This window comes from Humulus lupulus, chromosome 3 (assembly GCF_963169125.1).
Source record: "Humulus lupulus chromosome 3, drHumLupu1.1, whole genome shotgun sequence".
Classification (NCBI taxonomy): Eukaryota; Viridiplantae; Streptophyta; class Magnoliopsida; order Rosales; family Cannabaceae; genus Humulus; species Humulus lupulus.
This window is the reverse complement of record NC_084795.1, coordinates 251,437,917-251,462,603: the sequence shown is the minus strand read 5'-3', so window position 1 is coordinate 251,462,603 and position 24,687 is coordinate 251,437,917. Positions and strand designations below refer to the sequence as shown.

Below are 24,687 nucleotides of genomic sequence, written 5' to 3'. Positions count from 1 at the left end.
TTACGTATCCACGTGACATATTTTTATACTCATAAATTTAGGTATTAAAGTGTAACTTTTGAAACGATTTGGGTATTATCACCGCCAATCCCTAATTTCTTTAAATACTATAAAAAAAAATTAAAATGTAAAAGATTATTAAAAACTAATTAATAAAACTAAAATTTGCAAATTCGAAACAACCCAAATTAAAATTGAAACTCAAAATCATCCCAAAATCCATATTATTAATTAGTTCTTAATAATATTTAGATTTTTAAAAATTTTAAATGATTTTTATAATATATAAAGAATTTAAATAATTTCGTCTAAAATCATCCCAAAATCCATATGTACCACGTGGATCTTAACAGCTAGTTAACGGTGAGTACTTAGAGTTGCACCAAAATTTTAGTTTTAGGTATTACCACAAAAAAAATTGGGTATTAAAGTAGCTTTTGAAAAATTTGGGTATTATCGTCGCCAATTAGACTAATAAAAATGTGCGACGTGCATACTTAACAGGCAGTTAACGGTGAGTACTAACGATTGCACCAAAATTTTAGATTTATGTATTATTACCACAAAAAAAAATGATTTGGGTATTAAAGTTTAACTTCTAAAAAAAAAATGAGTATTATCGCCGCCAATATCCCTATTTAAATTTAACAAAACTGTCGTTCAACATGGAAACACAACCACAACACTAGTTCATATCTTTAGGTTCAAAGCATGAATATAACACTAATGACGAACACATTGTTCACCAGCATAGCGAACCATGACAAACTCAGAATGATGACAAAGAAAAAAATTAATAATCCTTTAATAAAGTCTTAAAAGAAGAAAACAAACAATTAAACAATATTTGGTAGACTGTATTATATGGAGATGTCATATTAACTATTTGTATTTATTAAATATAGACTTCTTACAAAATAAAATACAATTAACATTTTTAAATTATATCAAATTTAGAAGTGATGAGAGAAGTAAGGAAATATAAAATGATAAGAGAGAGGTGTGAAAGAAAGTAAGGAGAGATAAAATGATGATAGAAAGTAGGGAGATAGAAAGAGATGTAAGAGAAAAACATAAAAGATGTGACAAGGGAGAAAGTGAATTGAGAAAAAATAATGTGAGATAAAGGAATGAGAAAGAAAATGATATGACCATAAGTAAGTATAGAAAAAGTAATAAAACTGAGATTTGCTTCCACCTGGTTGATTCCCTTTTATTCTCGGTGTCTATTTTAGGAACATGTCTGGTTGGTTATAGTTATCTCATTTTATTATCTTTATTTTTTTGGGATGTAATCAGCTTTTTGTACTTTCTATGACTTGTACATTACAATTACATTCTTCTGGAAATTTTAGGTTTGGCATTCGAGGGTTCTAAGAGCACCTACAACTTGTCATTCTACTAAATGTTGGTTGTCCCCATTAATAGTTCACAATAAACTAAACGTTGATGCTTCAATGGATGCATGTTCCAATACTATAAGTATTGGAGGGATTGCACAATTCAAATAGAGAAGTTCTTGCTTGTTTTTCCAAATCTCTCATAGGTAGTATTGTTTTTTAGTATTGCGGTATCCAACCTGAAGAGTCCCTTCGGGTTGCTTATGTTTGTTTATTACACAATGGAGATTTATTTTTATTTTATTTGTTTTTTTAATGTAGTGTTTTGTATGTTGTTTTGTTTTGTAGGTTACAATGATACATGCCAAATGTGTGGCTACAATAGTAGCACTGGATTGGAACCTTATGCTTGGTCTTCCTTTGAAATTTGTTGAATTAGACTGTTTAGCAATGTGATTGCTTTTTACAAGCAATCCTTTTTTTTTTTTGCAATGACTTAGATTCTTTGTTAGAGAATACTGTAAGTTTGTTGTCCAATTTTCAAGAGTATCCATGATCCATATACATCGTACGACCAATGAGGCTGCTCATAGATTGGCACTGCATGCTCTTAGGGTGGACAACGAATTTGTATGGCTAGAAAATTTATTTATTTTTTTCAAGTTGTTTAGTCTTAATCTTATAGAGAGTATGATTTTATAAACTTTTTCAATAAATGAATTTCATTGCAACAAGAAAAAAAGAATGATAATAGAAAAAAAATGAGGATAGGATGATATAAAATAATCCTGCATAATCCAACTTTTTTTTTGGTATTAAATAATAATATTTGTAGTTTATATAAATTAGACATTTATCCTTTCCAAAATAAAATTAGACATTGTATAATATAATACAAAAGATCTATGAAATATGAGAACATTTTCAATAAAATGTCAAATTAGTGATGCATTGCTAAAATATAACTCACTTTACAAAAAAAAAAAAATTGCTCCAATAGTGTGCCAGAAGTTGTACCAAAATTTGACACGCAATATAGCAGATAGCATGATGCATATTTTACATCACCATAAATACTATATTTTTTTATTTATTTTTATTATTTTAGTATTATTTTTAATAATCACCATTAAATGCTATGTTTTTATATTTTATTTTATTATTATCTCTAACTATTAACAATAAAATATAAAAAAATTATTACTTCAAATATACCACATATTGATTGTGCCAAATATTGTACAATATTTACTTCTCTAGTTGGAGATAGTCTAATATATTTATTTAATACAATACGAAACTCATACGGTTACCCGAACATACCACGTGAAAATCAGCAAGGACATTTATCATATTTCAATTTACTTTTCTACAATGAATGTTGTTTGATTTAAGTTGAGGAGATTCTTTATAAAAAAAAAAAAACATATATTTAACTATATTCTAGAATATAGTAGACCTTTAAATGAAATTGCAAGTAGAGAAAGCTATATCGTAATATAAGAAAAGTTCCATTTCTCCCTAAGAAAATAAGATATAATGATGCATTTGTTGCAAATGAAATTAATGATACTTAAACAACGAATAAAACCGGTAAAAATAAAATGTTTGATGGGGGTATAACTAGCATTTGCAAGATGACCCCAATCCAGGTTAACTCTAGCCACTGGACGAAGAAGAATTATACAATAAACAATGTTTATACAACATAAACAGTACAAAATTTCTCATGAAACAAAACTCAATTGAATGAAAGATAAGCCTACTACTGAAAATGTAATTTTAATTTATACAGGATGAGTTTTTATTGATCTCCAAGTATACACGAATTGAAACCCCAGGAGAATTCTTTGCTTCTACATCATCTCCCTATAATTGTCCCAATCTCTCCTGTCAAACCATAGAAACAGCATAATTATACATCAGAGAAGCCTAGGATGTAAAGATACAACACAATATGAGGATTTCTCAAAAAATGACCATCCAAGATTTTCATAAGCCATGAGAAAAAAAAAATATTGAAGACTGAAGAGAGAGAACAAAGGGGAGTGATACAGAGACCGGCAATGTCAAGCAAAAACAAGTTCAAAATTCAAAGGGATGTATGTATAACTAAGATAACATGACCCAGAAATAAAATAAAATAAAATAAAGAGAACTTGTACAGTTAATTATTTATCATTCATCATTACCCTTTCCAATCAAAATCACTTGCAATCCTGAGAAGACGAAAAATATGAAAGGGAAATACCTGAAGCATCTGCATTAACTTTGGATGCTGCTCCAAAAGCTGGCAGAGTTTGTCCCTGTCACTCAATAAAGACTGCCAACAAAAAGTGTAAATAATGGGGACATTATACCATGTGATTCTGATCAAACAGATCTGAAGATGTTTTGGCATATAAAACAAACTCAAAATACCTGAATAGCTTCGGGTGATTTAAAAAACTCATGTAATGACATTGCTGGATCTTGTTGCTGTTGAGAAGCAGTATCCACAAGCGGGTTAATTATTTGTGGCTGTGCATGTTCAACTTGATGCTGCAGCTGCACATGAGAAAAGTCTTGTTGCTGTTGCTGATAAAATGTATTCATATGAGAAGCCTGTGGTTGCTGTAGCATCTGTAAGGAATGCATTTGCATGTGACCAGGACTTTGCAAAGACACGCCTTGGTCCAACTGCTGTGAAGCTTGCATGGGTGGCCTAAGGTGTTGTGGAGGCTGCGGGGGGCGTGGAAGCTGAGGTGGCTGCAGCGGCTGCAACTGAGCAAGGGAATGAATCGACTGAATGGAGGATTGAGTAATGGAGAGATTCTGCAAGATATTTGGTGCATTATCAACCTGCTGAGTTGGGAAGTTTCCATAGAGATTCGCAGGGATTGATCCTGGCCTATTGAAAGCCAAGTGTGACAATTGGGGAGCAGGTGCATAAGCATTTGTTCTGGCCCCTGAAGCAGTTGAAGATGCCATCTCCATCTGGTTGTGTGCTAAAGGTTGGGAAGTAGAATTTTTATTAGAAGTTAAATTATATGGACTAGATGAGAAAGGAGGTGGAGTAGGAGGAAGTGGTGGGGGTGGCCTAACAGATCCACTGGGAGAAGAGATGGAATTCCTCGAGAACTTGGCATCTGCCCCTAATGATGCAGAACTGTTGTTAAACACGTACTCTGAATGAACCTGCAAAAAAAGGGACCACCAAGTTATTACATAGATGCACATAAACTAGCTAGAGGTAGCAAATATAAGGAAACTTCACGAAAAATACTCTTAGAAAACCCTGTTTTTCATACTTGGAAAGCTGTTAGCGATGGATGCTGGATGTCAGTCATAGAATTCATAAATGGGGATGACTGGCTTGTAACTAGATCAGAGCTCTGAGATATCATAGGTGCAACTGTTGGAGGTGGTGGCATTGGAGGTAAAGGAGGTTGACTTAGCAGAAACCTCTGGTCATAATGCCCTTGAGACCCTGTAGCTACAGGTACATTCATAGTGGGAAATTGAACATTCTTTGGATGTAAATTTTGTGGAGTCAACCTATTATCCACTGGTAACTGTGCCAATGATGGTGATGCATTACTATATATAGAACCAGGAAACCCAGGATTGTTTGATGCTACCACAGAATCAAACCCAACAGAATTATTGACTGTAATAGCATTCTTCATGTCTTCAGACTGCTCCAAATACTTCTTATCCGAAGTAACACTCGGTTCTCTAGTCAAGGACTTTTCAGGACGTGAAATCGACATCCTTGAAGAAAATTCACTGTGTGTGTTTTCATCAATGTTAGATGCTAAAGGCGTGCCTAAACGAGAAAATTGGCTACTCTCATGAACATCACTGTCTGTCTCTTCAACAATAGAGTGGGGAGAATTTTGCTCAACAGTAAGGGGGGAGGGCTGCTGCAGATTATCATCTGGCTGAGGAAAGGGCAATTTGTCATCGGATTCAGAATCCTCACCATCAAAAACTATATCAATCCCATGAAGATCATCATCAAGATCTGTCTTCAATTGCTTAGGTTTACTGGACTTCTCTGAAGCTATTTCACCCATGGAAGTTGCATTCTTGACCTGTGTGGCATCCCCCCCGACTACTGCAGACATGGGATTCTGGCGTTCCCTCTGTCTAGCCATAAATTCATCCACATGAATTGAAGGAGGTCTTCCACCAGTTGCTCCTACTCGCTGAACAGCAATTACGTTAGAATTCGTAACCCCGTCAACATTTCTTTCCCTTGCAACATAGTCATCCACGTGCATGGAAGGAGGCCTGCTAGTGTTCGGTTTGCGCTGCCTAAAAGTATCCCTCCGAGCAGGAGCAGAAGAGGTAGTAGATGATCCAAGTCCTCGTGCAAATGCATTTTGGGCTGCATTCTCAGCTGGAGAATTTTCTCCTCTAGCACGCCTATTCGATCCTTCTACAGATGGCATTTTCCGTTTGGCAGAAAGTGTTGTCTGAGAAAATCTATCAGGTAATGTTTCTGGGCATTCCCACAGAAACTTGTCTCCAAGTCCTTGGAAAAGATAATCTTCAGACCTTTCAGCTTCACCATCTGACATCAGATGGACTTTTGAAGAAAACAGATCATCTGATGAAATAGGAACCCGACCACTGGAAAATATGTCATTTGCTTTTACTGAACCAGCGGGCTTTTGCAGTATCGACAGCAACAATTTTGCAGAATCTAAAACCTGTAAATGGTTAATAACATCAGGAATTTACAGAAATTATAACAAAATAAATAAAACTTAGAAACACAATTTCAAGTAAGTTGTGCCTGATAAAAAGCAGTTTGAATATCGTAGTTGGCCAAATATTCATCATCTTCAATCTTTGAACTCAACAGAGATACTAATTTGTGTATATAGTTTATATGTTCTTCAGGAGCACCATCTGCTCCTTTAGTATCCTGAATGCCAAAAAGAAACTTCACTGCAACCACCTGGTCCTTCAAACTAAGCAACAAAACAACCTTTAGTTAACAAATCAAACATTATCAATATTTAAAAGCTTTTCAGAACAATCTAAAGTCCCACATACGAATCAACCACACCACAAGTCTACAGATATAACCTCTGGCAACAGACTTATAGCCTTCTTAGTAATTGGAAACAAAAGAGGCAGAAAGCAAAGAAATAAAAGTGGTTCACATAAATTACTAGGAAAAGTTTAGAGCAGTATAATTACAAGTTCACTACTTCGGGTGTATGAAAAGAACTGCAGTGGCTTGTTAAATCAAGAGGAAGATCGATAATACAGTATTCTTAATAGTTAATACTGATATTATATTCAAATACTTGAAATAGCATTACAGCTAAATCAATGACACACTGATTGTTCTATGGTGAATAGGAAAATGCACAATGAAATTCAACTTAATTTCCAGATAAGGAAAACGAGATACAAACAAACCAAAAAAAATACAAGGGCAGTACAGAGAATGTTCCTGCAGAGAAACAACTAAATTCCGGGCTTGAACAGGAAAACAGAAAACCATGTAATGATAATTTAACTTATTCACACAATTAGAAAACATAAATAATTTAACTTATTCACACAATTAGCTTACGTCAAATCCATGTGTGAACTACAATCATAAAAAAGCAAAAAAGACATGAAAACTAACCTTTTCCCATCCATACAAAAGGATAAAGAACCCAAAGACAAGACATTAATAGACTCAATGGCATAATCTGAAAACCCATCTTTAGTATCAATATATTGTAACAACTTCTTCCAGCAGCATAGCAAAGGGGGCTGTTTTCTCCATTCAAATTCATCAAGAATGCCATAATCTCCACTGTCATCCCTTTCCTGGCCTCTATGTGATCCAATTTCCTCAGTTCTGGATAGGACACGGTTGAAAATAACAACCAAAGAATTCTGACCTACTTTGTCAGATCCCAGTTCTTTAAAAACAGCAAGACATGCCAACAACTCTTTTCCAACTGGTAGGACCTGAAAAATAAAACAAAATAATTACACCCATTCTAATGATGCAATAATTAAATAAATAAATTATCCAGTTACATTTTAATTAAAACACCAAAAACTTAAAGATTTTACTTGAAACCCAAAATTTTAGTGTTATTATTTTTTTTTTCAAGGATTCTTTTTTATCTTGTTTGTTTATAATTGTCACAATAGATTAAGGGTAAGTTTGGTAGGGTTGTAGCTTATACAACATTTAGTATGTGAGAAAAACGTGCTGAAACATGAAATTGTTGTGTATTTGGTAAATTTATAATTTAAAAATGTTGTGAATTGGAAAAAAATAATATCATAACAATTGATAGAATATATAATCAAAGTTCGGAATGAAATATAAAATTACTAAAATAAATACCATTTTACTATATCTAATAAAAATATAAGCAACAAAAATATTTGTTTAGAACAAAAATAAATATATATAATTTTTAATATTTTTTATTATTAAGTAATTTTATATATATTTATCTTTTTTTTATTTCAGATATTTTAATTATGAATAATTAATGGATAAACAAGTAAATATAATTATAGATTATCTTATAAACTAAAATTTGAAATTCGGTTGTACAGCTTTTAACTTTAGCTAATAGGTAACTTCATTAATAAGTTGTTACTTGCATGTTTACTAAACAATTTTAATCGAGAGCTTTTAAATAAGTAACCTTAAGCTTTATTAAATTGGGCCCAAGGAAAGAAATTTTAAAAGAAAATTTTGGAATTATAGCTAAAAAAATTCTTTTTGCATTTTCCCTAAAAACTTTTCCCAACAGAACCTAGGATCCCAAGAGTCTTAAGGTTCAAGCATCAGACAATGAAACAAGCTTAAGTATACTTCATACACAGAGACAAGCTTGACTATATTTCATTAATAAAAACAAGATTCCGCGGAATTAAAAGAAACACACATATACCCAAAATATCTGCAAAGAAAAAGTATATTTGATTTTTTCTCATACATACATGAAGTTATAGTATGAAAAAAAATAAAGGAGTATAAGCTACCTGGCAGAATTTGAGGAGATATGATAAGATCACAGCACAGTCCTCAGTACTAATTTCAAAGTCGTGCCTAATGAACCACCAAAGTATTTTAGAAATATATATATATATATGTATAGAGAGAAAGAGAGAGAGAGAGAGAGATACTTACGAATCATGTTTTCCAGCATGGTGCACAGATGTTCGAGAACTACATAATAGTGAGAAGGACTTGAATGCAGGAACACACCAACTAAGAATAGTAAACCCACATTTAGTTGAACTTGTAGTGTCTAAAACTTGTTTTCCATCTGAATCAATAACAGCTAAACACCTCCCCAGCACTCTAGTAAGCATCTGAATGAAACCCTCCTTTAACAAAAATGCCTGATAAAGAAGAAAGCCAGTACTTGAAATCTATTTCTGATTTAGAAGACATGAAAAAGAGGTCCAGACACAAATAACAAAAAAAAATTAAACCGTAAGCTTGCAATAAATAAAAACCTGGGCATGTGGATGCTCCAATAGGCTGGCAAGAAAATCAAGATATCTGAAAACCTGAAGAGTGCATGAATAAAACATTTAATTCAGGAAAATTAGATGTAACTATCAAGATATTTCAGTTAAGAAGAAAAAAAAAGTTGACCTTGAAACTGTCCATTTCAGATAGGGAAGAAGCATCAGAGACGTGATCACTTATCCAGGACAAGATAGGCTGCAGAAGGATGGAGCAAGTTTCAGCCTTTCGGCACCCAATTCGTACTATAAAAACACGTAGCATGTCCTGAATCACCACCAATTCCTGTTAAGAGAAACATCATTTAGTCATACAACATGATACAAGCGGATAAATATTCAGAAACACCTCCACCCTTTTGAATAAAAGGGCCTGATGATATAAAAAAAAAGGAAATAATTCCTAAGGCAAAAGGAAGTCACATACAGAAATAGCATAATGCTGGATAATATGGGCAATTTTGTCAAGCTGTGGCATCAATTGAGCAAGTAACTTCTCCAGATGCACAGGCTGAAGATACCAATTGACCTGCTTTTCCTTCCTGGGCCCTAATAATGTACCAACAGACAATTTTCTAAGGGCACTCAACAAGGGCATTCCATTTCTCCAAAGCCAGAAACCTCCTTCAGGAAATAAATCATTCTAGCATTGCAAGAAAGATAAAGAAAAAAGAGATTAAAATGAAGAATCAGAAGTGAAAGAACTGTGAACTAAATTCAATGTTTCAGTGCGAAGCTTATAGCAGCATCAGCATACAAAATGCATAGTTTCCACAGCAATTGAATTAATCTTTTGCTGCAGAAAAAACAATAATATAACACAACATTCAAATTGACCAATAATCTATCTATCTTCATTATAGCAGCTAAACAGACAAATATATCAGTGCATAAGTAGTAGTAGTAGTAGTAGTAGTACTGCTACTAATAAGCAGAATTATGAGCAAAAGTCCGGTGCTTTCAAAAAATTGTTTAACTTAAAAGGATGCTCAGTTGACTACTGTTATGCCAAAACAGCTTGCATTACGGTAAATTCAAGTTGAACATGAAACGTAATTACAAATTAAATTTTAGCTAAGACAGCATCCAAACCAAATAAAAGAAATAACATACCAATAGACAGAGCAAGCTGCATGTTTCCTTAGGACCCAAGGCTAGCAATGAAGTAGCTTGAACACTAGCAAGAAGGGAATGGAAGAGACCAGGAGTCCAACCATATACTGGCCAACAAGCAAGCGCAGATGCAACAAGATGGCATATAGCTCCAAAACCAAGGGCAGAATCAGGGTAAGAAGAGGATAAGTCTGCTGCACATGCTGCTAATTTTGGACTGATTACAGAATCCAATCAGATATGTATAACAAAGAACATTAACATAGGCTGCAATAAATATAAAAGGAAGTATTTCCAACCTAACTTCTCGATGCAGTCGAAGAAGCGCATTCATTAGTTTGGTATTTCTATGCTGCTCCTCAGCTTCCTATAATGTATAATGAAACAACTCAAGATTGAATCAAATTTGAGAATTGTTCAACATGCTATTTCAATACAAATACAAGGAAATGCAATCGCGGTATAATACCCTAAATTTTTTTTCCTCTACATCCAAACCAGTGGAGTGTGATGATCATTTCATTGTAGATTTAGGTTTTATATTTAAGAACCATATATATGACGGAATAGAAAAACAAGATTGAAAAATCAAATTATAGACTGTGGTCCTACTAACACCCATAGTCCTTCCATGTAACTTCTTCATTTTCTTAATAAATTCATTCTCCTATAATTCATAAGGGGATATACATACAATTATACATGGCATGTACACACGCCAGCACAATTTCTCATCACTTCTATGTGTATGATTTATATTCAAATAAACTATGTTACATCTTTCTCTAAAACATAACAGAATGTGAAATTGCTCCAGGCCAATAAGAAATCATTTTTCTGAATATACAAGTAACAATCATATTGACAATTAACACTAACCCAATACCACTCTTCTCATCCAAACAAAGATCTCACTTCATATGGATAACATGAAACCATTTCGTAATAAAAAAATTAAATCAAACAAAAAAGAAAGAAAGACCAAGTGTAACCTGTAGTTTCTGCAAGAGGTTGATCAACAACACAAGGGAAGGAACCAAAAGATCGACTAAACTCTGTTCACGATAACGTTCTAGAAGTAAATCTGATGTCGAATTGCATTCTGTGCCATCGTCAACAAGGTAATCTGTCCGAGACCAGAATATCACATTTTTATAAATACAATAGATAACCTAAAATATCATGTAATCTTTTGTAAAAAATTAAAAATTGCATAAACTAGTAATGTAAGATAAACATAATATCCAGCAGCAACGGATGTAAGACCAATTATACAAGCACTGGACTACAAAAATTCATGCCCCATGATTAAAAATAATTCAAACAGGTAAGAACATTTCCCATCTAATTGTTCTTATGAGAAGTAGCTAACTGTCATATTCCTGCCGATAGTTTTCACGCAGTCAAAAGTGAATCTTTGTAGAAAAAGAAAAATCTAATAATAATTTTTTTTTTAAAAAAACAAAGTAGAAGAAAAACTGGATAACATACCATAACTGTTTGATGACCTTTCAAGCATGAACCTACAGTTCACCAGAAGTGTAAATATGACTGTTATGGCACCTTCATCATATAGAGCAGCAGCAACGGACTATATTCAAACAAAACATTATAAGCCGCATAAAAAATCACAATTATAAACTAGTTGATAGATACAGTTACATACTGAGTTCTCTGAAATGAATGCTAAAATTCTTAAAGCTGTTGTCAACTGTGCTATAGATGAGTCACGAAGGATCACTCCATCAAAAGTCTTCTCAGAGACGAATTTTCCAAGGTTCTCCATAACATTAACATCAGAACCACTAGAGGAATCTCCAATAATGTTTTCAACATCTGTTAGATCTGACACTACTGTGGTTGTTGAGCTTAAGTTGGCATCTCCTCCAGAAGCTAAGACAGCAGCATACCGCAAAATGCCAATACCCCCATTTTTATGATAGATTACACCAGCATCTATCCATTCCAACAGCCTCGTAGGAGCATCTTTTCGATTGGATCCTGGAGACGAGGAATGCAATGCTCTATGGAGTTCTACAGCATGCCCAATCCAAGAACCAAGAGAAGAGGCAGTTGAATCAGTAACAATTACTTCAAAAATCTCAGCCGCCGAGTGAAATATGGCAAGATTTAGAGGCAAAGCTCCTGAATATCCAGAATAACAAGTGAGTAAATGCATAACTAGAATGGTGTGAACAAGATATTTTATAGAATTCCAGACCCAACTAGAGGAGTGCAGTACCACTAATTTTGGCAACTGGCTCTGGTTCCTTGGCAGAATGCAACGCTTCAATCAAAATTTTCATAGCCTATAAATGATTAAAAAACTTGAGATTCAAAAGTAAAGCATGTAGTCAAACATGACTAAATAAAATTGACAACACGATCAAGAAGATTGATACTAAAGAAATACCATATTGCTGGCAACCATCTAGGGTATAAAAACATTTATTAAAGTAGATTCTGCATCGTGATTACTCATTAATCATGATAAATTGTAAGTACATTAAGAATAGTGAAAACCCCTCAAAGCATAATACATATTTGACAATATTTCACTTCAAATGAAAAAACTGCATATAAGAGTAACTTAATTTTACAGGTATTTGTTAAATCAGTTTACACAATGACAAAATGTGAGAATAAATAAAAATATAAAAGAGATCATAACGGTTTGTTTCCCTAATACAAAAGAACCATTTAAATTTAAAATAAACTTTGAGATGGCATATACCTCTGGAAAATATCCCAAAGCCAACAAAGCATGGCGTCCACAATCAGACCTGCAAAGGATAAGAAATCAAAATCATGAAATTTGTATTACATTCCAAAATCACATTTTAATTAAATAGTACCACCTTGCAAAACCACATAGTTCCCACAGCACCCATAAAAACTCTTCCGAGCTTGGGGATGATTTGAGCAAACGATCTATGGCATTTACCTGCATGACAACACAATAACCTGATCTCTCAGCAGCCAGTAATTAACAAAACAAGTTTTGAAAAATAAAAAGAAAAAAAGCAGCAATTATAAGCTTGGATGAAGAAAAGTACTAACCACCCTCAAGTGCATCACAATAATCATCCCAACTTCTTGAGAATCACACAAGAATCCATTCGCTATCAAAACAGATGCATACCTAAGAGGAAGACAAACATCCTTATTCACACCCCTAGCTCCCTTTAGAGCATCTATTAGCGTTGCACAATGATCAGGTTGTTGTAGCATGAAAATGAGACCTGGATATGATAACATATTTTGAGAATCACAAGATCTTAAAAATATATCAATAAGTAAAAATAGATGATGGCAGTGAAGACCTGATCGACTAAAGAGAAGCGAAATAATTATGGCTTCAATAGAGGATGAAATCTCCACATATACATCCATAGCATGTCCCACTTCTGAAGGTAGAGTAGATGATGATAACAATGCAACTGATAGAGGTAGAAAGCCCCTGTCCTGCTTCCAGAATAAATAAATATAACATTTGAAGGCATATAGCATGGTACAATTTATTTTAAAGAGATCACAGAAAAAAGAATGCAATGTCCATTATCATAAACGTCTATATGTATGTATATATATGCGTGTGTGTATATTTGAAACAAAGCTCCCTGTCTAACCCTATGATATTTGGAGACTAGAAAACTATAACAATTGCTATGTAGGTAAGCACCTAGAAGGGACTCAAACATTTTATTCCTACTACAACCCACATGCCTGACCATTTGAGCTACCCATTTTGGGTCGAAACATCTCACATATGAAATTGGTATTTTATAAGTCAGACAGATCAATCCTAATCAGACCAGCGTGCATATAAAAGAAAATTCTAGAATAAATGTTGGCATAGATGAGTCCAGCCATAAATTTATATGTAGACTGAACAATAATTTGCTTATAATAGTAATAATAATATAACATAATTGATGTTATCCTTAAAAACCTTACACTTGTGCAATGACAAAAGAATCATATTTATCCCACAAGAAAAATAAAATGTATTTAACAAACTAAACACAGTACAGACCATGATACATGTATATATGCATATCCATCTCTTACACACACATATTACATCACAAATCTGTGTGGAAGCCAAAAGAATAATGTACCTTTAGAAGTGCCAAAAGATGTAAATTGACATCCCAATTTGAAAAATAATCTGATGATCCAATCAAACTACTGGATGCCTTATATGACAACAAACCTTCTGCTTGCCCAATATTCAGTAACCTGGTTGCACAGGCTACTGGCGAAGGGTCTTCGATTGAACTACATGAAGTTATCAATTTCTGCAGAATACTTGTCAACAAAGATAACCTCAGGATTAGAAATGCAAATTTCTGACAATGATCTCACATATTTCAGTTAAGACCAGAAAAGAAAGCTAAACTGACCAAGAGTTTTTTAAGTTGCAATTTCGCAGTGATAAGCATGTCCAAACTAGCACTTGTAATCCTCTCTATATTGGAAACTTCTTCCAGAACAGATAGAACTGCAAACTACAAAATCCAAACCACCATAGGATATGATTTCAAATAATTTAGGAAAATTCAGAAAAAGAGGAATCCATCTTGAAAGTCATACCTCATATCTAGAAACAACTTCATAGAATCTTAAGCGATGGAGAACATGAGTTGCAAGAGAAGCGACAGCATGCCGTGGTTTTTGCAATAATAGATTCAACAATTTACTATAACCTTCACTAATACCAGTTGGAATGTTTTCTTCTTCACGAGGCCACCAGCCTAAAAATCCTTCACAACCAAAAGAGAATCGAGTAGCCTGCTCAACAACTTTAAGTAACAGTAATGTTGTCGCAGTAGAATTCTGTCTGTCATAGCAGAAAACATGAGCAAGCTCATCCATTCCCCCACCACATACAAATTTAAAGCAGCTCTCTCTACCAGAGCACAAAAGAAGAGCCACACTCAATCCCATGATGACATATGTACTCTGAAAAAAAAAAGATAAATATTAGAAATATAACTTGAGCAGCCTTTATGCCACTGACTTAGAATGAGCAGCCTTTCTGCAACTGCCTAGGCTGCAATACAGACGATACCCTATAATCTTTTATCAGCACAATACAGTACAATCTTGTTTCATATCATATAAATGTGTGTATATATATATACACGTATAACTTGAGTAAGCGAAGGGAGAAGAAAGAGAGAAAGTGATAATCTATTCTGATTTTTATAAGAGTGTCGGCAATTTAATGAAGATGTGATTGCAGGAATAATAGCACAAGCAGTACTTAACTTACCTGTGTGATCTGGTGATGCCCAACATGCAAGGACTCCCTCTTAAAAGAGAAGTAATGCCTCAACATATCCACCAACTGTTTATCAGTTAATTGAGCCTCAGATCCAGAAAAGGAGCCATCTTCTAATAATTTGGCTGATGCATTCTCTGTTTCCCATTGATAGAGATCAAAAAGATCCTTTAAGGCTTCACAAGTAACATTCTGCAGCTCTTCATAGCTGTTGGGCCTATCCGAAACATTAGCATAGGACGATGCTACTGAGACTAAAATGCTAACAACTTTACTCAAGTCATTCCCTAAATTCGGCAACTCCCAAATCTTAACCAACATCTGTAAAAGTTGCTTAGCTTCAATGGACATATCTGACGCAGGAAGAGGTAGAGATAAAGCCTTCAAAGCTGAAATGGGTTCTTCAATTGTTATATTAGTTGAACGCAATGCCAAAGGAAGGTCTTCAAGTGTTCCATCAGCAGATCTAACAAGATTAGTTATGGAGCTATCACCGAATTCAATGTTAAACTGCCCCAAATCCTCTGCTGTATTTCCATATATGACCAAACTCAAACTGCGGTAACTGCCCCTAACAACAAGATGATTGGTGACAACCGCCTGCAAATCAAGTAATATGACTCCTATGAGCAATAGGACCAACAAAAACTTAAAAATTGACAACCAAAAAGCCTAGGGTGCTTTTTTTTTTAAAAAAAATAACAGAAAAAAAAAAGAGGGTGCATTTTAAATAAGGCAAGCCCACATGTATAGCCTTTCCCCAAAAACGTTGTATTGATCACCCCTTAAAATAAAGAATGTCATCAAATTCATTATTGAATTTTGGCAGTTCACATTTAAAAAATAACAGTAAGGCCTCACAAATGTAATAGAAAATAGCACAATTAATTACCTCTACTTCAAGCATATTTGAAGATGAATGAGAATACAGAAAAGGCTGACAAAGACGCCTGAACCTTGTCTCTCCCTCACACTGAACAAATACCTCTAAAGCAAAAGAAGGAGGCAACGTAGCCCTAAAACAGAAAACATATAAAAAAATAACGTGAAATGTTACTCAAGCATCATGAATTAAATACTTGGAAAACTTTTTTTTTGTTCCATAAATCTTGATCGAAGAAGAAGAAGAAGAAAACTTCAAAAAACAATATTTCACAACTGAACCACATCAACCAGGCAATATAACACTGCCCTACAAGGATGTTGAATAAAAGGGTGTGAAAACCCTAATACAAGAAAATCTACATAAAGGACATAACCGCCACACCATTCTTATCATTCGAGACAAAATTGCACTTTGAAGCATTAAAACTATATCAGAAATTTTGTTTAACCGATATAATTCCCAGAATTCAGTGCAAAAAACATTAAACTAGTTATATTGTTAAAAAGAAAAAACATTAAACTAGTTATAGAAATTACAAATGCCACTTACCCAACAAGTGCTACTGATTGAGATGTTGAAGAAGCGTTCTGCTCCAGAAACTCACAAGCAGTAATGACAACTGGTTCAGCAAATAAAACCTGAGGAAGATGATTACAAACTTATGATCACTAATGCTAGTCTAATAAATAATAGTAACAAATGTAAGTTTTACATTAACAATAATACCCATAAATCAAAGAAAGCGATTCTTTTCGTGAAACTTCGTAACAAAGAGGAAACCAACACAGCAGATATCAAATAAGGAAAATCGAGACTTGGGATAAAGAAGATGAGTCTATATATACATATATGTGTGTGAATCATAAGACTAGAACAGAAATTAAGCAACAATAAAGATAAACAAAGAGTAACACAGAAAATTGCCTCGTCAACATATTCATCGAGATGCGGATGGACGAATGTCTGGGCGAACAAAACGCAGGGCTCCGGCCGACCCATGGGCCAATTTTCGTGACCTTCGACTCGAATTCAGAATTGTCAAGAAAACATGTGGTGGAGTGTCTCCAAGTACAGCTTCTAGGGTTTGAGCAGCACTGAACTCTGTGGGGGCTCAATGGCAGTATTGTAGGCTTTTCTGGTTTGTCGTCGGCCAAAGCGAACGACGGAGAGGGATGGAGGGAAGAAAAGGGGTTTTAAGACATTTTGATGTATTTATATTATGAGATATTTTTAAAAAAATATAAATAAAATCTAGTATAATTTTATTTTCTTTTTTAGATATTTTCGAATGTAATTTTAAGAAAGTTATAAAAGATGATAGTTTTTAAATTTTAAGAAAGTTATAAAAGATGATAGTTTTTAAATTTTAAGGGAAATTATCCCATTTACTGTTATTTTCACTTTTTCGCAATGCAAGGCAGGTTTGGTTAGTTGTATTGAGAAAACATATGAACTTAGTTTTATTTTTTAATTTTTGTAATAAATTTTATTATATAACCAATGGTAGGTAACCAATTGATATAGTGTATTGTTGTAAAGTATCATTTTAGTACTTTATATTTACATTAATGGTCATTTGGTTTTGTAAATCTTTTTGGTATCCTATATTTACATTAATTGTCATTTGGTACACTATATTTTAAAATCATGCATATTTGGTCTCCTGTAATTTGAAATCGTACATATTTGATACCCTGAATTAAAATTTAATTGATAGAATTTTACCAATTTAATTAAACTTCTCTCAATTATACAAGTTCCAAATTTAAATTTAATTACTTAATTACATATAGCTGATGATAATTTGGTCATATTGATCAAATTTTATTTATCAAATTTGAGTTTAGGGTACCATATTATTGATTATTGAAAAAAAATATATCAAAATGATACTTTGCAAAAACACGGGTACCAAATGAGTAAATTTCCTACATTCAGTGTCATATATTTTAAAAGACAATATTTAATATAATGTATGACATAAAGATATTACTAAAAATATTGTTGGAATGTAAGCAATAAATTGTTGATAAGTATTTGGTAGTTTTGTTTTCGAGCGAGTGATTTTGCTAGTGAACGGTATACGAGTTCAATTCTGAGTGGTTAGTATTCTAACTGATTATATTATTTGAGTTATTTGACTTGTTTGTTACCAGATTACCTTACGGACTAGCCCATACTTACATCTTGGGAACTCGGTAGTATAATTGAGTGGGAGTGTTAATCATAGATATAAACATCTATAGCTTCTGATAAACAAGTGAAACGATGGTTTCCTTTTAGTTTGGTTCAATGTGTTAAATAATAGAGATCTCATTTCATTAATTAAATTAGTTTACTGAAATATCATTTATAAGGAACTAAATGTTTTAAAGATAAAATACAATGAGGGGTAAAACAGTATTTTAGTCTTATCTCATTGTAGACCGTCTATAGAGGATTGAGTGACAATTATGGTTGTAACAATGGATAATTAATAGCGTATCTATATTTGTTATAGAGCGTTCTATGAATTCAAGAGTGCAATTCCGAGTCTATAGTGGAGTCACGAGAAATTAATAAGTTAGTAAATTTATTTGTTAGATTTATGATAACTTATTGGAGCTTGATTTCATAGGCCCATGGTCCCCATTGTACCTTGGGTAAAATCATCTAGATAATCTCAATTACTTGATTTAATTATCAATTAGAATTATCAAAGTTGACCAGGACAATTTTGGATAGTTTCACAGAGTTGTGTAATTTTGATAAGAAAAAAGAAATTATGGCAGATTTATTAATTAAGATAAATTGGTATCTAAATTAATAAATAAGTTTAAATCAATGTTCAAATTATAAATAATTAATTTGATAAATTATTTAATTAATTAAATGAATAGAAAATAATACAGGCCTTGATTTTAAGTCCAATGGACTTATAATCAAATGGGAAATTTCACGGACCTAAAGCCCATGATAATTTCGACCTATGGCTTTAAAATGGCTATTACTTTATTGATTTTTTAATTAAATTAAATAGCCTAATTGAGCCTATAAAGTGAGTGCTTAGAGAGAAGTCAAGACTGACGACAAATAAGTTTAATCACTGGTTTTCTGATAGTTTTAAATTCTCTTTAAACACAAGTCATTTTCTAAGCATCTTTGATTATTTTCTATTCTTCTTCTCTGTATCTATCTCATGTGTTGAGAATCGCCCACACTAGTCTAGGTGATTCTAAGGATACATTGGAAGGTTGTGAAGAAAATAGAAGATCGGTTCAGTTTCTTGATAATACTCTGCGACAAAGAGGATACAAGAGTTAGAGAAACTGAAGGAATGACTCTTTCATTTCGCTGTGTATACTGTAAGTATTCTATTATTTGTTTCTCTTTGAATTCAATTTTAGAAACATGTTTTAGGCTATCTCGTATTAATTTGTTTAATATTAGATATACATGAAAATAAATAAAGATCATGTATAAGTTTTCATGTATTAAGGATTTTCCTGCAAGAACAAATTAGAGTTACTTTATATAAATAATGGTTTTTTTCATATGTATTATTTTGAAATGTAGTAATATTTATTCTTACTTCTGTAGAATATTCCATCTACTGGACTACAGAAAAATCAAATGTCTCTTCTACTACTTATTCGAACATAACAACATCAAGTTTTCCAGTATCATCTTTTAGTTGCACATATGCCCTAACACTTAAAATGTATTTAAATATATTGGTCTTAATGCGAATATTAGCTTTTTAAAATTTATAATTTATTTACAAATTTAAATAAAAACTACTCACTGTGGTGTATGGGTCCCTCGCTGTTTGCAGTTTGGATTTTCGCAAACAATTATTTCGTCATACTTATGTCATATTTTTCTATGGTATGTCGCACACGACAGGTAATAGTACATTTGGGCAGAATCAATTATATTTATCTTTGCTTCTATCAAAAAATATGTTTTCTACTTCAAATAAGAATTGTTCTTTAGAAAGTTTAAAATTGTATTTTGTTATTAAATTTAAATAAAAATGTAATATTTACTTTCATAGGTTGCAAAGCCTTCATCGCACAGGGAATATGACAAATCTTCACGGTTTTTTAAAGGTGATATAAAACATTAATTTATTTTTTATCAAGTTTGCTTTTTGTATTTCAAGATTGGTAATCAGTTTTAAAAGTAACAAGAACAACTTCTTGCTTAATCATTTATATATGTTGCATACCATATTTTTTTCCTTCTCAGTCACAATAACACACATCATAGGGGGTTTATTTATTTACAATTTAATTGAATATTTATTTGGTTGCATAATTTTATGTCCTCTTAACTATGCAGTTGGTGGCAGGGACGAAGCCACATGGTGATGTGTGTAGACTGTAGCCTACACCTGGAATTTGATAAATATATATTTTAGTTCATTTTAATATCATTAAACTTGGTGTAATGGTAATTCTCACTCCAATTTTTCTGTCAGAAACCCTACATCTTTCTTTTTTGTTAAAATTATAAGGCTCACTCAACCATTGATCTAACAATTACATGTTCAATTATCAAGCCCTCCTGAAAATATGTTAGTTATTTAGTTTAGTCTAACCATTTCGTTGCTACCACTTGGCATCTTTCAAACGTGTTGAACTAGTAGAAGATGTTTTTACTTTTAAAGGCATAGAGAGAGTAAATATCACCTTATGTACATTTTTTTTTTTACTTTAATAGGCATTGAGAGAGTAAATAATATGTGTTGAAATTTATTAAATATAATGGTTTAGTTGTTTACGTAATATGGTGCAAAACACTTAACGATTTTTACTTAAGTTGAAGTGAAAATATGAGATTTTATAGTAGCCAGTAGACATCTATAATTGACTTTAATGGGTCTAAAGTGATACATGTTGTTGGTATTAATTTAGAAAACCAGGGATGTCGCAAAACTGGGGTGGTGGTTTTAAAATTCATTAATACCGAGTCAAGATCAATACATATATTTATACATTAAATCTACACACAAATAAGAACAGAAGAATACATCTTGTAGCCTATCAATAGTCCTTGAGTCTTTTTGTATAATCAAACGATATTCCTATCCATGCGAAAACTCACACCAAAGTCTTCCAAGTCGTTCCTTAAACACACAAGGACGTGTGTGGGCACGTCAGATTCACTTGTTTGATTATTTAGGCTTTCTAGATGTTCTCAACAAACGAGAACTAGAGAGTTTGGAGAATAGAAGGCTTTAGAGAGTTCTAAAGAATTTTTCAAGCCTATAAAATTCTATCTACTTATCTGACTTATGCATCTGAATAAAGGTCGCATCTTTTTTAAACTTATAAAGATAAAAAAAAATGATTTCTTTTTAAATTTAATTAATTCAAAACTGATATGTTAGATTTTTATTTTAATTATTTATTATAATTGTTGACCCAAGAATTGGCCAACTAACACGGAGTCAAAACGTGATTGATGTGGACAGATGTATAGAGAAGAACGCAATGACAAAAGTAAAGAAAACACAGTAATTTATAGTGGTTCGGCCCCAAGATTTGGTAATGACCTACGTCCACTTAGAATGATCTTGATATAAAATCAGAAGGGTGATCAAAGAACCAGGGTTCAATGAGTTTCACTCTCCTTTAAAGAACAATACAGATTTACTTGGAGAATTACTATCGTTTCCTATGATTCAAAAGCCAAAAGTCCCCTCCTTTGAGCTATCTATTCTTATTTATAGGCTTAAGGAGGGTTACAAGAGATTGTTACAGATATTCTTCCCTGAATAATCGGATATCCAGAAGATTGTATGAGATAAATTCGGAATTCATAAAGATCTTCCCATAAATGTTGCCTTGTACGCGGAACTACCGACCAGACTGGTCGCGGGTAAGACAGGCTTACCCAGCTTCTACTGTGTCTCCTGGTCGATACCCTAGCAGACGCTTCCAAGTATCAGCCACGTGTCCAGAGATTATTTGCCACGTCACAAATGCTAATTTATTGGATAACATTTGCCCCCCAAAGTTTATTTACTACGAACAGTAAATAAACTTTGAACGAACGACTCTTCGGTAACCCCTCCTGACGTGTCAGGACCCTTCATGTGCTCTTGAAAAAAGCAACTCACTTCCGTCTAATCATGTCCTTTCAGTTCCCCAGAAACGATTTTGACGGCCATCACGTTTCCCCATACTTTGAAAAAGGAAAACTAATGATTATACTTTTTTAATATCAGAGACAAACTTATATAAGACCGTCGGTGTAATGCCCCGGATTCCCTACTATGGTTAATGGCCAGATTAGTAGGCCGGGAGGGCCATAACTGTTTAATTATGCCATTAAATGTGTTTATGCATGTTTATGATAATTATATTATAATATGATGTTAAATGCCTGCATGTGAGTCCACATTTGTTTATAGGGGGGTATTTTGGTAATTTGGCCCGTTGAGGGTATAATTGTATATTTGTTTGCGTGTTAATGATATATTGTGATACCACATTATAATGTGGATTGGTTCGAGTATTTCGACATGAGACGATCTTTATAACATGATTTATCGGTTTGGTCATAATAGGTTTGAGCTCGGGGCTCGGGGTGAGTCTCGGGGTGTTATTAATGATTATAGCGTTACCGGGGATTTTAGGGTAATAGGTTATGAATTGTTGATGTTTGAGGATATTGAGATTAGCGGGAATTGGGAAGCGTTTATTATAATTAACGGGTTTAGCGGAATGTACCAATTTTGTCCTTGAGTTGGTTTAAGAGGCTTTGGATGGCACAAGGGTATTTTGGTCTTTTTAGGGAGGATATATATGATGTTTAGTGGCTGTAGAAGGTGGTGGAATAAACAGAACAAAACAGGGGTTTGCTTCCTCCATTCCCGTACATCATCTTCTTCACTTCTCCTTTGAGGGTTTTGAGTTCTTGGTGGAGATTTAAGCTAGGGAAACTTAAGGGCTGGATTGGAGACTTGATTTAGCTTATGAGGGAGGTCCAAAACCGGTTTCAAGGTGAGTTTTAGCCTTTGGTTTCAGCTAGTGCTCTGTTTTCGTTTTAGTTTTCAATTCATGGTTTTTGATGTGGGAAGTGAGAATCATAGGGGGTTTTTGTGTTGTTTTGATTGGGGTTTGATGAGGGTGAGCTATGGGTGTTATTTGGGGGTTTAATTGAGTGTTTGGAGGAGGTTTGGAGTTGGTTTGAAGGGTTAGTTCCAAGGGAAAACGCAGGGGAGAGTTGGCTGGTGCGTGCTGGTTCTTGGCTGTTTTGCGTAATGAGCCGCGGCCTGTCTATGGCGTGCCGCGGCCTATGATGGCTTAAAATGTGAAAATGGCCCTGTCAGGAGGGTGAGCCGCGACCCATCAGGGCAGATTTAGCCAAAAGCATGTTTTTAGCTTGGGGATTCAAACCTTAGGCCTTGGGGTTGAACCTAGAACCTAGTTGAGTTATGTTTGATGTCCCGGAGGCTAGATCTTGGTTTGGGAACCCTCAGTTATCATTTTTATTGATGCATCCTATATTTTGGTTATGACCAGGTGACCGTCAAGGAATTTAAAGGTTGATCGTTCTCAGGGGTCGTTCATATAATAATTCTCACTCGAACCAGAGGTAAGAAAACGATGTATGATTACAGTTGCACCCTGTATAGGTATATGACATGCATGGTTTGATATTGGGGCATGCTGATTGATATATGTGGACATGGATTGCATGTTAAATGCTAGTGAACGCTGATTACCTGTTTGAGACACTGACTAGTCAGGGACCGACTCTAAAGTCGATGATCACGCATTGAATGGCTCTATGGCATTAATGCGGGACCGACCCTAAGGTCGAAGAACTTATAAGCGCTTGCCTGGTTTATGACCAGATGACTATAGCCAAGGTATATGACCCCGGTGACCGTTTGTCACGTGGCTAAGGGACGTTGTCCATAGTTTCGACTCTAGAGTCGTGAGGAAGGTTATGTTGGTGACCAATCACCATGCACCTGTCCTGAACAAGCTTATGAAGGAAATCACCTATCAGTTGAGCCCTGGTGACCCTATCGTCACATGGCTAGTGGGAGCGATGCTCATTACTGTGACTTTTGGCTATTGTCAGCTATTTGTTGGACTCATAGTCCTGAATGGTTACTATGATCGTTGTTGATATTATATCATGCTTTATTGTGTTTTCTTGCTGGGCCTTGGCTCATGGGTGCTATGTGGTGCAGGTAAAGGAAAGGAAAAGCTTGGCCAGCCTTGAGTGGAGAGCTTGGGCGATGTGATGTACATACAAGGCCGCTTGACTGCCACGGTCAAGGAGTTCTCAGAGGGACTAGGGGTTTACCCTATTTTTGCCGCTTAGGCCGGCGGGGATTGTATATTTGGAACTGTAGCAACTCTTTTGTAATACAAACTACTTGTAAACATTTTAAAAGGCTCATGAGCAGTTTATTTACTTAATGAAATGTACCCTTTCCTTTTTATTGGTTTTTCACCTTAACCTGTTAATGGTACCTAGATCACGTTTTTAACCAAAGGACTCGGGTAGCGAGTCAAATTTCCGGTTCACTATTCACCGTAACTGTTCTGGGGTAACCAGGG

General features: G+C 34.0%; 1 protein-coding gene across 2 annotated transcripts; it reads right to left on the bottom strand.

The window, feature by feature from the left end:
- Nucleotides 1-2,898: 2,898 nt before the first annotated feature.
- Nucleotides 2,899-17,302, bottom strand: LOC133823586 (protein virilizer homolog). Of its 2 annotated transcripts, XM_062256429.1 has the most exons (28): nt 17,045-17,302; nt 16,670-16,758; nt 16,127-16,250; nt 15,226-15,834; nt 14,544-14,912; nt 14,354-14,458; nt 14,069-14,248; nt 13,271-13,412; nt 13,008-13,189; nt 12,806-12,891; nt 12,682-12,730; nt 12,190-12,256; nt 11,614-12,092; nt 11,439-11,538; nt 10,940-11,073; nt 10,247-10,314; nt 9,948-10,164; nt 9,262-9,477; nt 8,965-9,120; nt 8,823-8,876; nt 8,491-8,705; nt 8,343-8,409; nt 6,973-7,304; nt 6,124-6,301; nt 4,631-6,037; nt 3,762-4,517; nt 3,592-3,663; nt 2,899-3,230 (listed from the first exon to the last, which is right to left on the bottom strand). In XM_062256429.1, exons 1-28 carry the CDS (start codon nt 17,117-17,119, stop codon nt 3,210-3,212), a joined length of 6,549 nt encoding a protein of 2,182 aa, XP_062112413.1. In that variant the 5' UTR covers nt 17,120-17,302; the 3' UTR covers nt 2,899-3,209. The 2 variants fall into 2 exon arrangements, with proteins under 2 accessions (XP_062112413.1, XP_062112414.1); XM_062256430.1 differs by lacking the exons at nt 16,127-16,250; nt 17,045-17,302 and having other exon boundaries at nt 16,670-16,760.
- Nucleotides 17,303-24,687: the final 7,385 nt, after the last annotated feature.

Excerpts from the sequence above, each read along its gene's own strand:
- LOC133823586 (XM_062256429.1), bottom strand. The coding sequence starts at position 17,119 with ATGGGTCGGCCGGAGCCCTGCGTTTTGTTCGCCCAGACATTCGTCCAT. Across the intron at positions 10,165-10,246 it reads CGACTGCATCGAGAAGTTAG|TCCAAAATTAGCAGCATGTG; the intron begins GTTGGAAATACT and ends TTCTGTAATCAG. Across the intron at positions 9,478-9,947 it reads GCAGCTTGCTCTGTCTATTG|AATGATTTATTTCCTGAAGG; the intron begins GTATGTTATTTC and ends TTGCAATGCTAG.